This window comes from Callorhinchus milii, unplaced genomic scaffold (assembly GCF_018977255.1).
Source record: "Callorhinchus milii isolate IMCB2004 unplaced genomic scaffold, IMCB_Cmil_1.0 Scaffold2, whole genome shotgun sequence".
In the NCBI taxonomy this organism is placed as follows: Eukaryota; Metazoa; Chordata; class Chondrichthyes; order Chimaeriformes; family Callorhinchidae; genus Callorhinchus; species Callorhinchus milii.
Window position 1 is genome coordinate 71,813,370 of NW_024704743.1, and position 16,112 is coordinate 71,829,481.

At 39.2% G+C, this 16,112-nt stretch overlaps 1 protein-coding gene across 1 annotated transcript in view; it reads left to right on the forward strand.

The window, feature by feature from the left end:
* The window catches only part of LOC103181272 (V-type proton ATPase 116 kDa subunit a1-like), a 59,092-nt gene extending 49,384 nt beyond the window's left edge, over window positions 1-9,708 (forward strand). Inside the window, exons 15-19 of the mRNA XM_042346984.1 lie at window positions 1,674-1,890; window positions 2,985-3,089; window positions 4,018-4,138; window positions 4,856-5,027; window positions 9,621-9,708. Of these exons, the coding sequence (XP_042202918.1) occupies window positions 1,674-1,890; window positions 2,985-3,089; window positions 4,018-4,138; window positions 4,856-5,027; window positions 9,621-9,708 (703 nt within the window). The remainder of the gene's footprint in view (window positions 1-1,673; window positions 1,891-2,984; window positions 3,090-4,017; window positions 4,139-4,855; window positions 5,028-9,620) is intronic.
* Window positions 9,709-16,112: the final 6,404 nt, after the last annotated feature.

Below are 16,112 nucleotides of genomic sequence, written 5' to 3' on the forward strand. Positions count from 1 at the left end.
GACCCTGGGAGAGAAGTTCTTTATTTTAAAAAAGAGCTCTAATCCAAAGTGTAATCTGACTATCAAATGGGAAAAATGCTTAAGAAAGATGGCAAGCCAGGTGCCAACCCGATCCATACCTACCAGCCTTCAAACATATCCTCCGATCTCTGTCTACAGAAATGCAAAATGACTGTTTCTTTATCCAATCTACTTCAGTGGTCTTTCGCCCACAAATATACAGTCAATTCACTTTACAGCGTATTCTGTGAAGCGTATTGAGACATCGCGAAGATGTGAAAAGCGCTATATCAACTGCAAGGATTATTATTATTATTTCCTGGTAAATTGTTCCACACATCTTAGATCCTATGAGTAACAAAATTCTGTCTCAGTTCTGAATGGGTTCCTTGTGTCTCCTAGTGAGACAGTAGGTTTCCAGCAACTAAAACTGAGTTTGTCATTCGGTCGCTGGTGCCATGGCTGCATGGACATGGAGTGGCTGGGAAATTCCAGGAATAGTACTCAGGGTCATGAGAATCAGCAGTAACCCAGCCCACTCTGAGAGTGGTCAAAGAGGGACAGCAGCTTTTTGATTAAAGGGGTGACCTTTGTTTGATTTTCTGAAAGTGTGCTACGCTTTAATATTAATAATATTAAAAAATGTACTTTAATTGGAGGTTTTATATTTTATTCAGGATTTACAGCAATTATAACATAGTGTGAGTTGATGAGAAGCTCCATGCAGTGCTGAAAATTAAGTTGAGCTCTTATCATCTCTGGAACTTGCAGAGTTTCTCCCACAAAAAAACATAATACTTAGCAATTTAGTGCACGTGCAATTATCATGAGTTCATAATATATTACTTTGTAAATTGATTTTTTTTAAAAAAAGTTCATTTAATGGACACATCATTTGAACACAATCCAGGCCATTAACAAGGCTTGCTGCTTTGTTTGGTTTTTAGTACACAAAACATAAGAAAGTAGGGAATGAGAAAAGGCCATTTGACCCTTCCATTCCCTCCTCAGACAATGTACAATCTAACCTTACTCTCCCTCCACCACAGCTAAACTGAGGGAGAAATCTTACCTGGATCTACATTTACTCTTATTTTCTTGACATTTCAGGACATACAGAATTTACCAATTGCTGAATTCAATCTTACTTGAAATGCTGTACACGGTCCAGCGCCTTGGGATGTCCTCCCGACTTGAAAGGCGTTATACAAATGTAATCTTGTTGTTGTTGTTTCTTTGAAACTGTCTTTCTGTGGTTCTTAAAAGAATTGATAGAAAATCAGCTTCAAAACTAACCCCATTATATTATTATTATAATTAGCATTTTGCAAGATGACCTGGACTGTGTTTATTTTGACCAATTATCTGTACTATTTGCTTATCTACAATGTGGCCAGTCCCAATTACTGCAGAAAATAATCTCTCTACTGTACTTTGAAGTCAGAGTTGGCAAAACAATTGCTTTCTGAGCTTCTATGCAGATATGTGTGTACAATAAATGCATCAATAATTTATTATTTAAATTTCTTTAATAGGGATTGGTTAAGTAATGCTTTAAACTTGGGTTCCATCAGCTTTAAAGATTTGTCTTTTTGTTCTTATGATAATGTTAAAATATGGATGATTGGCCTTTTTAAATAAAATGACTTAAACACTTGTCTGTTTATTTTCAGTTACTTTAAGGAACTTAGGAATATTGTTCTGCAGTTTATCCCAGAGATAATTTTCTTGACTGCTCTGTTTGGCTACTTGGTCTTCTTGATCATCTACAAGTGGTGCAGGTTCACAGTGTCAGAGTCTGAGACTGCTCCCAGCATCCTTGTGCACTTCATCAATATGTTGATGTTTAACTACAGTGGGCCAGAAAATACACGTTTCTATTGTAGGCAGGTGAGTACTTTATAAAATTAAACGTTTTACCAGTATCACCAGTAACTATAATAATATCAGTAATTCAGAAGATCACAAGAGATGTTTGGATGAAGAAAGCCCTTCAGCCAAATTGATCTCATTTTTACTGAATACACATCCTACCATTTTCCCTTTATAGCATCTAACTGTTTTTAAATGAGCCTGGCATCCTGACCTCAAACATTCTTCGTGGTAACCTGTTCCAATTGTTAATCACCCTCTGGGTAAACAAATACTTCCCATGTCTGTCCTGAATTTGCCCTTTACTAGCAAGAGAGATGAACTGTAATGTGCCAAATAGTCTTTTCTTATCTTAGACTTCTTATAAACATTTTAGCATTCCAAGATACTATAATGCACGAAGAGCACTAGATAAATGCCAATTGTGTTGTTCCACTATACAGATTTATTATTGTGAACTAAAATAATACAGTATGTTTTAACGATACCAATAATTATTAACAATTTTATTGTCTAGACTTTAGCACGAGAAATACAGTAGCACTTTTGTAATGTTCTGATAACGCTAACAAGTTATTAAACTTACTGTAAAGGGTTCAATATTACTACTAAAGTAACATCTTACATTGGGCTCTAAAACATGGTGATTTCCAACAGGCTATTGGACTGCAGTTGGAAGGGGATTTGCAACCAAGTTCACTCCTCTCCTTACCTGAAGTCTACATATTAGCACCTTCCATTAATCCATTGGGACAAGAGTATATAGATTCAGGGTTATATGAGTTATAAGGATTATAAGAGTAACTGTAGGATAGGTACCGCACAGTAATTCTTTACACAGGGAGTAATCTGGAATTGGATACGAAGATGTGTGGTGGACGGCAGCTGGTTACTAGAATTCTTTAAGAACTAGCGTGATTCTGTAATAGGAAGATTAGGTATTCAGGGAGAGATCAAATGGGCAGAAGGACTTTTTTCATTGTTATTCATAAGGAAATAAAGATGGTACACATTTAAGTTGAGATTGTTGACCATATGTTTGTATATTATTTTGTCGTGTAAAAATAATTTTGTAGATTTCAGAAATATTGTAAGTTTCTCTTTTCCTCTAGAGGAGTCTTCAGACCTTTTTAGTTATTATTGCCCTGCTGACAGTTCCTTGGATGCTGCTCATTAAACCCTATCTGCTGTACAGTCACCACCAAAGAGCACAGCGTGTGGTAAGGACATGTGTATGAACTGGCACCCTCCTAATTACATTGTAATATTATGATACATGGGAGTCAAATTGTTTGCTACCTTTAGCACCCAGTTACTTCTTTCCTCATAACCAGTTCAGTAAAGAAAGATATGTGTTCTGTAATTATTGAAGCAAAGCTATTCTAGACTGAAATTAATTGGCAAATGGATTGTCAGTACCTCAGTAGCACAATTAAATAGTAGATATAGATAGAATAGTAGATATGTTAGAGAGCCGCACTACATGACCAAGAAATGTTGCTGTTTGTATTGTCAGAGGTTTATTAAGGTTATTACGTTAATCTGTTTTAAAATTTAAACCCATGTTGTTCAGAAGTTGAATGGGCCTGCGATCAAGATACCCCTGTGTGGCAACTCAGAATTTTCAGTTCTACAGTCTGAGCAGAGTGGGCGAAATATTAATGGATTAGGAAGCTCAGGTCACTGGGAGGAAGAAAAGGTAACGCAAGTTTGGAAAGATAAAGTGAGGTGCTGTTATAGATCTACAGTACCTTTATTTAAGCACCAGGCAGAATCTAGCTGTAGGAAGCTCAGCTTTTAAATCATCCACGAGTGTCTCCCCTCTCCACTTTTCACATGAAACACTACTTTCAACGTCTTCTAGAATTGCACAGCATGTCATATGCAATAGTAAGTGACACAGACACAATGAGCCAAATGGCCTCTTCTGCTGTGCTGAAAATTGTTATTTCCACGTAACCTACTCTGAACATTCTAGCTGCTCTAGACGTGGATGTGTAATAATAACATTAGCCTCTGTATATTCACAGAAATCAGGGACCAGCTATAAAATTCTGTAAAGCTTCCGTGTTACTTTATTGGTGTATTAAAGTGATTCATAGATCAGGTTTACGTAATAAATTGTTTTTCTTGCATTTAATTCAGCAATTCAGCTTTGGCGATACCTTTGTCCAACAGTCTATCCATACTATTGAGTACTGTCTGGGCTGTGTGTCTAATACTGCCTCATACCTTCGCTTATGGGCCCTCAGTCTGGCTCATGCAGGTGAATATTGATACAGAAAGCTTCTAGTTACATACTGTAGTACTTTTACTGTAGCATTTCTACTGATAATAGTTATAGACTAGAGTTCTTTTTACTGATAATGGTTATACACTAGCATTTTTACTGTAGTGTTTTACTGATAATAATTACATCCTGTAGTGTTAATGTAAGTAAGTCCTGTTTGCTATTAATGGTTGCATAATCTAAATCAAAGGCAAGGATTATAATTACCATAACTGCTGAACCTTCACTGTTAATAGTTACATACAAAATATAGTCAATCACCTCCAAAGTACACAGTGATTACATTTTGCAGTGGATTCTGTGAAGTGCTTTGAGAAGTCACTCTGACGTGACAGGCGCTAGCTCAAATGTAAGGTTATTTTGAGCTGTGAGATTGGGCTAAACTGCTCTGTCATGGCCCTTTTACATGTGTACATTCCTCTTGGCAATGAGATAAGGTATTGCAAAGCTGACAATCCAATTTCAAGTGGCTCAGTGCAAACTGATCCAGCCTCTCCTAGAGGTAGATGTGGAGCTTGACCAATGCTGACTCTCCCACTGTTTGCTATCAGTAGTGTTAACAAGCATGGTAACTGTTACACATGCCTCCCTTGCTGATCTGGAAACTAGATACCATGCCTCGGGAAATTACATGGCACTTTACCTTCTTATCTGCTATTCTGAGCCAATGCTAATGGACGTTTATTTTTCTAGAACTTTCTGAGGTGTTGTGGCACATGATCCTACATAATGGCTTCACTACAAATCATGGTCTAGGTTCAATTGGGCTCGCTATCATTTTTGCTGTTTTTGCTACTCTCACTGTGGCAATTCTACTGATCATGGAAGGTCTCTCTGCATTTCTACATGCCCTACGCCTACACTGGTGAGTGCACAGGGACAGGTGACCAAGGAAACCATGTGATTCGGCACAACAAAGTTAACTTGTCATTGTAGCTTCTTATTAGTACAGTATTTCGATTCATATTTACTGATATGATTAATTATCACCAAATAGCTGATTTTATTGACATATACTGTTTATTGCATTTACTAATCCATTCCTATTAATCCATGGTGACCTATCAGACAAAGATAACACACAGCTGAGGGTACTGTCTACAGTGACATTGGTGCACCAGCACATAAGCTGGTAGATCCACAGTACACCTTGGCACTATTGATGCTTTGGAGGAGTATATGTCACTGGGGTATAATATAATATAAGAGAAAATTATATTTGGATAGTGCCTTTCACGTCGGGAGGACGTCCCAAGGCGCTGGACAGTCAGGAATTTGGACCCGAACTGGGGGTCAGGACCGGGGAGGATGGAGGGCAGGGAGGATAGGAAGGTGGCTGAAGGCTCAGTCGAAGAGGAGAGTTTTAAAATGCGCCTTGAAGGAGGCAAGTGAGGGAACAGGGTGAAGGGAATGTGGGATGGATTTCCATAGGGGGGGGCAGAGAAGCTGAAGGCCCAGCCGCTGATGGTGTAGCGGGCCGGGTGGGGGACTTGGAGCAGCCCAGAGCCTGCTGAGCAGAGGGAGTGGACAGGTTGATATGGCGTCAGCAAGTTACAGAGGTAGGAAGGAGCAAGGCCGTGGAGGGCCTTGAAGGTGAGGATAACGATTTTGAACTCTGTCCTCTGGGGATGAGGAGCCAGTGGAGCCAGGTGAGGATGGCAGTGATGGGGTCTCAGAGCCTGGTGTGGGAGAGGACATACGTTGCAGAGTTCTGGATTATCTGCAGCTTGTGGATCGAAGGGTTGGAAAGGCCAATAAGCAGCGAGTTGGTGTAGTCAAGCCTAGATGTAATGAAGGATGAGGGTTTTGGTGGCCTGAGGGTTGAGGCAGTGGCAGTGCCGGACAATGTTGCGGAGGCGGGGGAAGGCAGGACGAGTTATGGCACGGATGTGGTGTAGAAAGGATAGTTGAGGGTCAAACAAGATGCCAAGGTTCCAGACTGGCTCAGTGAGGTGGAGTGTGCATCCGTGGATGGTGATGCCTGAGCTGTGGAGGCACTGATGGGAGCCAATCAGGAGAGCCTCGGTCTTGTTGACATTCAACTGTAGAAAGTTAGCTCTCATTCAGGTCTTGATGTCTGACAGACATTCTGAAGTCCTGGAGTCCAAGGTGGAGGCAGTGAGATAGAGTTGGGTTGGTCATCCGCATACATGTGGAAGTTGACCCCATGTCTGTAGATGATGTTACCGAGAGGGAGCAAATATATATTGAAGAGGAGGGAACCACGGATAGAGCCCTGAGGAACGCCGCACAAGATGGTGCGGGGGCTAGAGGAGAAGCTGTTTGTGGCGATGAAGTAGAGACGGTATGAGAGGTAGGATTTGAACCACTAAAGGACAAAACCATGAAGATTGAGGTGAGAGGAGAGGCTCCTGCTAACCCTTCAAGTCAACACCCTAATGGAAAGGAGGGTTCTTGTTAGATCCCCTACCCCAGCAGTGCCTTGTACATTTGCGACCCTAATGCCTTGGATTCTAGCAACCTCGCCTGTGCTCTATTGCTCTGCTGTGTGTATGTATGCGTGATGGGCGGGAGGGGGTGGTGGGGGAGAAAACGCATGTTCCAGAATTGGCAAGCTGTGAGTAATCACACTGCCATGAGTTTCCAATAGTTAGAACTGGGGATTCTTAAGTAATAATAAGTAATCTGGGTGTCAAGAGTCCCAGGTTGCAAAAGAAAGCATCTTACAAATTAAATGTAAATAAACCCTGAGGCTCAAAAGCCTTAAGACCATTATCCTATAAATATATAAAATATCTATATCAAATGTAATATTTAATAAGCTATATCAAATGTAAGGATTATTATTAAGTAGAAGTTCATGCTGAATTTGAGGAATTATTAAATTGAATTTTAACTGAGAAGCTGGTAAGATCTGCAGACCAACAAGCTTCCAAATTTAGGCCGAATTAAGCATTTCTCAAAATTCTGCAAAAGCTTTTAAGAAAGTGGTTTTAAGGCGATTAATTATTTCAGGCCCCTAGCCTTAATGAAAGGCTTAGAGTCAAAACAGGCAGTTTTTTTCCAATTCATAAATGTATATGTGCATGAATACTTTATTTGACAAATATATTTTATTTTTATCACTAATAATAATAAAGGGCTTTTCACATGAAAACAAACATTTCAAAATGCTTTACAAAATATGATTGGCTAGAAAAGAAGTGAATTTTGTTATACAGACAAATGTGGTGCCAGCAACATCCCATAAACAACAATTGAAATTATAATTGAGGCTGAGGAAAATGAAGGGAAAGAAGAGAAAATATAAGTAAAAATGGTGAAAATTAAATGAACATATTTTAATGTGCATAATGGTTTTCAATGTAAAGAAAACTCCTCTCCTTAAAATACCATCTCCGTACATGAATTACTTAAAATGATCTGTAACTGACAGGATTCCCAAACGTAAATTTCTTCCACTTTCATGCTGACTACATAGATATTGTTGCCAGGATTATTTAATTTGTCGTGTTTCTCCAAATTAATAACTGGGTGCAACATGTTACCAAGGCTGCTAGCCCACCAGTTCCAATAATTACATCTGCTCCACATTAGCCCATTAGATGTGATGAGCGTCAATGAAATACTGCATATTGTTTGGAACACCATGTGGATCAGACTTAAATAAGGTAGACAAGTACTGTCTGATCTGATAACCTTGAACTTCATGTTATATCTAAAATAGCCTTAAACTCACTACCCAGACATTTGCTCCTTTAGCTAGATTTGTGAGTTCAAAAGAAAAGAAACTGTTTCTGGGACACTGCGGTGCACAATTGGCTGCTGTGTTTTGCTCACAAAATACACAGTCAATTCACTTTGTAGTGTATTCTGTGAAGCACTTTGAGATGTCTCATGACTCGATAAGGTGCTATATCAAATAAAAGGATTATTATTATTAAATGTTTATCATGAAGTCTTTGCTTCGGTGCATTAGAGAGAACACAGAGCTGCTTTTTTGTGAAGAAGAAAGGATACATGTTAGAAGGAAACTTTGGGGCTTGAGTAAACAGCAGTTCTGACTAATTAGAAATGCCCTCCCTGACATTTACCACATGTTCAGTGAACACTACAACAATTTCATCTCCGACCCTAACATTACCAGTCATTGCAACACTGACAGCATCAATTCATTTTCACACCACAGGCTTCTGTCAGTCACCTGAGGGGAATTTAATGTTTCTGCACAAAGTTGACAGGGTGCAATGATGTTGAGGAGATGACAAATGCTCTTAAGGAAGAGCGAGATGCAGACCAGGCTCCAAACCACAAGAGGCACAGCATGCCCAAGCAACACTTTGATGGCATTGATGGATTCTCCTCGTTCATGAGCTGCCCTCACATTAAAATACAGTTACAGGACTTTGCACAGATTGAATGACCTACAGCAATTGCAGTCCCAACTTGTAGGTAATGCTAGAGATGACATTTTGCAGATGACTGCAAATTTTCCTACCTTAATATCTTTTCTTTTAGTTAATCATTATTTCCAACGTCATTTGAGGTAGAGGACCAGATAAACGGATGATTCCATTCTAATACATGGTTATAATCTGAATACACGGATTCTTTCATTAGTGTATCAAACATCAGATACCACAGGTATAAGGAGCTCCAGGCTGATCCAAATCATTCCTTCTCATTTAAATGAATGACCTGTCCCTTTGGTACAGTTGTACAAAGTACACCATCAGTTTAACAGAGGATATGCACAGATCTGAAATTAAATGACCTATGTGTACTCAAGGTCATAAAGGATACAATTATACTGAACTCCAATAATCAATATGTTAAAATGTGTCAAAAATTTGGAAAGCGCCATGGGCTCAACTTCAGAAATGGAAAAGTGAACAGATCTTTAGATTTAATTACTATGCCGAGAGTGGTGAATACATATAGAATAGTCTATCCAGATAGGGAGTAGAGGCAGATTGTGTCAGCAAATTTAAGATGAAATTAAATAACTATTTGAAGATATCAATTGAAGGCTATAAGAAATAGATTAGCGCAGGATTGTTTACTCTGCAATGGTCTTTTCAGTTCTATACATTCTTACATAACAAGCAGAGTATTACATTCCACTCTGTTCAGGGAAGCTCATTCTAACGCAAACTGGTTGAGCTGAACGTTTCTGCGACATACAGCTCCAGAACTGTCCATCCTGTCCAACCGCTCTAAGATGAAGGGAACTACTCCAATTTATCTCTACAGCACATCATGGAAATAACCTCATGCAGCAAAAGGATTGAGTATTGTGTTAAACTAGGATTCCTCACTGTCAGGAAATGGCTGTGTTATAATTGTGTTTATTCTTTCTATTTCTAGTGGGAGTATTTTGAATACAAAGTACTCTCGTTACCCTTTAATACCGTATTCACTATGCACTCAGCTGTTCAATGTGTTTTGCATGTCATTTTCCTTTAGTGGATTTATACCAAATGTTCNTTTTTTTCAGGGTGGAATTTCAGAACAAGTTTTACAAAGGAGCAGGTTATAAATTTACCCCCTTCTCATTCATTGAAATCTTATGTNAAAAAAATTGAAGATTAATGAGAACATTATCTGACAGATATTCTTAGTTATACTTAAACACTGAAATGACATGAAAGAAGGTAGGTTAGTCCAGCATTCACTAATATAGTGATATACTAGATAGGTAAGTCACAGTTAAACTATTGTAACAGAAAAAACTGTGGTGACATTCATTTAATCAATGAAAAATGTTATGTAGTCAAATATATTAAAATGAAATTGTTTAGTGTAACCAGTAAAATTTGTCGAACTATTCTTACAAAATAATAATAATCCTTGTATTTGATATTACGCTTTATCACATTGTTGAGACATCTCAAAGCACTTCACAGATATACTGTAAAGTGGATTGACTGTTTATTTTGTGGGTGAAAAAGTATTTGTGTCATGTATCATACCCCTATAAACAAATTAAATATGAACAGCTTAATAAGTGACTGAGTGCTTATTCTAAACCAGTCTGTGTATTTTTCTTATGGAGCCAGAAAATTTTCATACAAACTAAGTTTCGCATGATCTAAGAATGCTTGACACTGACACTGGGTTTAAAAATAGGTAGAAAACGCTTAATTTCCCAAGTTTGACATCCCTCACCTTAATGAGCACAAATTTACTCTAATAAGAAAAAACATAGCTTGCAAGACACAGCATGCATTTTTATCTTATTAAGCACTTTGATGTAAATATTTTCAAATGTAGTGATTGATTCTGTAGATTAATATAACAGCCATTTTGTGCGCAACAAGGTCCAATTAATCTGGAAAAAACAAAATGCTGAAGATGCTGGAAACAAAAACATAAGTCGCTGGGAACACTCAGCAGGTGAGGCAGCATCTATGGGGAAAGGAAAGTGAGTCAATGTTTCAGGTCCACAACCCTTCGTCAGAACTAGAGCATGTTGGGAGGGAGAGACTTTTAAGGGCTAACAAAAAGCCTTTAAAAGCCCTTTTGTTAGCCCTTTAAAGCTTGGCCGTGATCGATCTGAATACCTTGCTTTTTGACCGTGCTTATTGTCACCTCTCTCTTTCTCTGGATCGGCATCAAGCTCCACTATTGTTAAGTACTCCGAACTCTTGAAAATTGTTGCAGTTGGAGTTGTACTGCAAACTCAATGTGACTGGATTTGACAACAATCCAGTCACGTTTAAAGCCATTAGCCTATTGTTCTATACACAAGAAATGAAACTCTGTCTACAGTGTTTCAGTTAAAAGTAATTCCATTTATAGCCTGATCATAGGAGGTTCATTGCATCAGTAATCTGAATGGGATTTTCAGACTGCATTTCATTGCCATTCAATTTAATACAATATCAAGCAAAATGCTTTGCTTTTCTCCAATGTAGCAAATCTTGTTAATTAGGATTTTTTTTTCAGCTGGTTAACTGCATGCATAAATATTATCTGAAATCATTAAGGGAAAGTATTCACTATTTAATAGCACATTTCACTGAAATATAGACCCACATATTTTATTGTGAATGCACTCTCTGAACCTTGGAGCGAGTTTTCTCTCCCATTACCAATTTCAGATGGAACGTTGAACACATTTACAAAATAAGCAAATGTGTGATGTTCATTAGGCTATTAATTTGGCTTAGACTTTTATCAATACAGGCGCTGGCAGCATCAGCCTTCATGGCTGCACACTCAACCTTACTAAGCCAGTCAGGAATCTGGGTATCTTGTTTGACCCTGAACTGTCCTTTCTCACCCACATCCGCACCATGACCGGCACTGCCTACCACCACCTCCGCAACATTGCCAGACTCCGCCACTGCCTCACCCCTCAGGCTGCCAAAACCCTCACCCATTCGTCACATCAAGGCTCGATTACGGGAACTCCCTCTTCATCGGCCTTCGCAACTCTTCCCTTCACAAGCTGCAGATCATCCAAAACTCTGCAACTCATGTACTTTCATACACCAGGCTCTGTGACCCCATCACTCCCACCCTCGCCCTACTCCACTGGCTCCCCATCCACCAGAGGATTGAGTTCAAGATCCTCGTCCTCACCTTTAAGGCCATCCATGGCCTTGCCCCCTCCTATCTCTCTAACCTGCTGACTCCTTACCAACCTGCCCGCTCCCTCCGTTCAGCGGGCTCCAGCCTGCTCCATGTCTCCCGCCCGACCCGCCCTACCATCGGTGGCCGGGCTTCAGCCTCTCTGCCCCCACACTCTGGAACTCCATCCCACAGTCCCTTCGCCTCACTTCCTCCCTTGCCTCCTTCAAGACCGGTCTCAAGACCCTTCTCTTCGACCGTGCCTTTGGTCTCCCTCCCACCTCTCTGCCTTCCCTCACCCCTACACCAGCCCTCCCCCATGCTCAGACCCCGATACCTCTTAAAGGCGCTCTATAAATGTAATTTTGTTGTTGTTGTTGTACAGCACAATACCAACTACACAATGCTCGATGCACCTTTAACAATATTCCAGGTTAAAAATAAGTGTAAATAATAAAACGTTTATACATATACTTTGAAACATTTCAAAGCACTTCACAGGATTTACTGTAAAGTGCAATGAATGTATATTAAGTGGGCAAACACAGCAGTTAATATGCACACAGCAGTGTCCCACAAACAAGCATGAAGTGACTGACCAATTTTATCTGGGGGGTTGTTGGTCAGGACACAAGTGAAATGCCCTTCTCTTTTCGAGTAATGCCATGGGATCTTTAATGTCCACCTAATCAGGTAGACGGACCTTGGCTTTAATGTCTCATCCAGAGGACAGAATCCCAGCATCACATTGAAGTGTCAGTCTAAATTGCAAACTCAAAGTTCAAACGTGGGGCTTGAATCCACAAGCTTTTGACTCAACGACAGGAATGCTATCAACTGAGCCAGGCTGACATCTATGACACCAACAGATATATTCTTGCTTTTTAAAATGTCAAGATGTTCTCGGAATACAATTTACAAAGCAATGGTTAAGTTAAGCTTCACAAACTTTTAAATATTAATATTCTTGCAATGTTACCTTATCAATCGATATTTTGTTGCCCAAACACTTAGATTTAATGATGAATAGAAATAACGGCATGTGCCCATGCTCTGTCTTAAATTATCACAAGAAAAAGAAACTGGAAAGTGTATTAACACTGATGATTATTGATGTATGAGCAGCTTTTATGACTAATGCATAATGCATGAGATACTCTGGGATATAACTAGCAGTGACAGTTTATGGTCTTAATGGTATGGGGGAGGGGGACGTGCCATGTGCCATTCTGGCAAACAGCACCAAAGTCATTCATTTAGCAGCAAGCACAATATCTTCCCTTTTTATATCATTTTGTGGACAGTAAAGTCAATGGGACAAGGACTGAATTCACTGATTTACTGATTTATTGTTTATGTCATGCTGCAGTGCTTAGATTTTGTTTCTTCCATTAGATAATGTGATTGACTCGTATCATTATTTTGTTTCCTTTATTTCAGGCATGGTTGAGGAGTATAGTAACAGTTTCAGACAGGAGCTGCCCATTGTAACACCCATTCAACTTCCCAAAGTATTCCTCTGACATATTTATCTCACCAGCTAATAATCTTGAATATTTTTGACTTCAGGGGTACCAGCAGCAGCACAAGTCGCATTCATGATAGTTTGTCATCCCCTACAAGGTCATTAGATCTAACAATGTATTTGTATTTTCCTCAAGACGTTGAAACACTCAAATTAAAATGATAATGAATTGCATGCAAGAAGCTCCGTACAACAGAGCTTCATCTCAGGGACGTCGTGCTGTGGAATACATTATAAGGAGCCATTCACACTCATCCTGCAACCCTATCAAATCAGTCAGAATGCAGACTTTGAACAGCTGTTAACAACAGAGACTCGGCTAGTCTCTTGGTGCACGTTTATCTGTTACTGTTGCTGTTGACACTGTGTACCAAGCTGTTAGATGTAGTCAAGGTTAATGACTACATCAAAAGGGTGGTGATTCATGTTTCTATCAAGTTTCGCCACCTTTGAGAAATCACCATTGCTTTCAATGTCTATCTGTCCTGGGCAGTGTACTGATCAACTTCAAATTGTCATCCAGATCCAACATTTGTCTCTGCCGCCATCTACAGCCTCATCTGTGATTTAGCATTGCTTAACTGGTTTGTGAAAAGGTTTCTATTCTTTTAACAACACTGAACAATTAATAATGATAATTCTCACATTTGGTGCAGCCCCTTTCATGTCGAGAGGATGTCTCAAAGCACTTCATAGGATACACTATAAAAAGTGTGTTTTGTAGTCAAACAATGCAACTGATTTCATATTACATTTTAAATTGTAATTAATGCCACTGATGTGAATGTTATGCAACATGTCATTTGTAATCCAACTGATGGTTAGTGAGTCTATCAATTTATCACCAGGAGACATTATCGCTGATAACAAGTGAAAAATTAAGCTAACTTTCCTTTAATTTAATTGGATCAAAATTGTGGTATTTAAAACTGTTGTTAAAATGTGTTTTGAAGTCTCTGTAATTTAAAATGAAATTGCATTACCTATTTTAATTTACGGACAAATGTGCACACTGGAACTGAAATGTCTGACTGAAATAGGGAAGGGAAACTTATGGAATTACTTGTATACATATCAGTTTGTAGGTTTTTTAGGAATATCTAGAGATATTTAATACCAGTTATTGCAAGATAATGCATATAGGAAGTAAGGAGGCACACCTGGATGTGGGAAGGGAACTTGCCAAGGAAACAGCTGAAAGAGATCTAAGGGTGTTAGTTGACTCATCGGTCACCTTGTCAAAACAGCATGAGGCACCAATAAACAAGACAAATAGGATGCTGGGGTATATTGCTAAATCAGTTGAGTTCATAGCCCCAGAAGTCATAGTCAAGCTGTATAGTGTTCTGATCAGGCCAGACCTGAGTACTGCACACAATTCTCCCCACCGAGCCATACGGGGGCTGCCAGGCCCTAGAAGAAGTTCAAAGGAGAGAAACAAAGATGATTCCCAGTGTTAGAGGAATGAGCTAAGAGTTACCCAAGTTAGGGCTCTTCAGTCTTAAAAAACAACTTCTCCTTGGGAACTGTACAAGATTTTAGATGAATTGAGAAAGTAAAATCAGAGTTCATTGTGCCTTTCAAGAGGGAAGTAGACAGTCGCATGAAAGAGACAGGCTTGAAGGGGTATGGGGATAAGCAGTGAGGTGGGATTGAATTGATCTCCTTGCTCTGTGAGCTGGTCCAGGCTTCTGTGCTGTAGATTTCTGATTCCAGTCAGCAGTTTCACTTCCCATTTTTATCACAGTGTAACGTGGATATGAGTTTTTTAAGCTTTCTAGCATAATCAGTCCCAAAGTCTGGCACTTTTTTTGGCTCATGTCATTGGAGGCAATTTCATAAAATTACATAGTTACTTACATTCAGTTTAGACCCAAATTGGTTATTCACTTCATAGCTATTTCTAAGACACTGCTGTGTGTGAATTGGCTGCTTTAATCACCTACAAAATATACAGTCATTGCTCTTTCAGTAAATCCTGCAAAGCATTTACAATAAACCTATGAAGCACTTTAGGTGTGAAAGGTGCTTTATTAAATGAAAAGATATTACTATTAATAGACTGATATTTGTCTGTCACTTTAAAAATCTAGTGGAATTGATACACAATGAGTCAAAATTCATACACACAATGCCATTTCCTGTGTGCTGCCAAGTTTCTCACGATCCACCTACATCCACAGGGACAAAATGTTCCATTGCTCATATATCTGGTGTCCTGCCAACCTGGCCCCTCTGTCAGGACACTTGGAGTCTGATCAAAAAGACAATGAGCCACAAAAATAAAACTGAGTCAGATCTTTGGGATAGTGTGTGTCCACAAAAGTGTGGATCAGCAGTGAGTCTGCATCCAAAGCTTGAAATCTTGGAAGGATATGCCTGATTCCTGGTAACTTAGTGGTGTGTCTGCATCTATGTCTGACTCCTGTCTGCCCAGTGAGAGGTTAAAATATATGATACATCAGGGTCTTTAAAAATGCCCTGCTGACACATGAGCCTAATTTGGATATCTCCAATCTAATTTGATTATCGCTTAATACTCTCCAGAATGAGTTAAGCAGAATGTGTACCTTGAGGGACAGGGGACGCATTCCATTCCAATACATGGGAGTTTCCATGTGTAGGTGGGATGCATGGAAATCCAAGTTTGGTTTGGATACTCTTAAGCATGGTGATCTGTTTCCCTATGCGTCCAATCCAAAAAAAAAATGTGGATGTTGTACTAACTATGTATTAATAGGCATAAAGAGCCAATTTCAGGTGTTCTAAATTATACAATTAACTACTGACTTTCATAAGAATGTAAAGAAAGGTCTCAAAGCACTTTAAGGAATGAGCCCCTTCTCATCCACCACAAGGCAGAAGGGACCTAAATTAATGATCCAACTG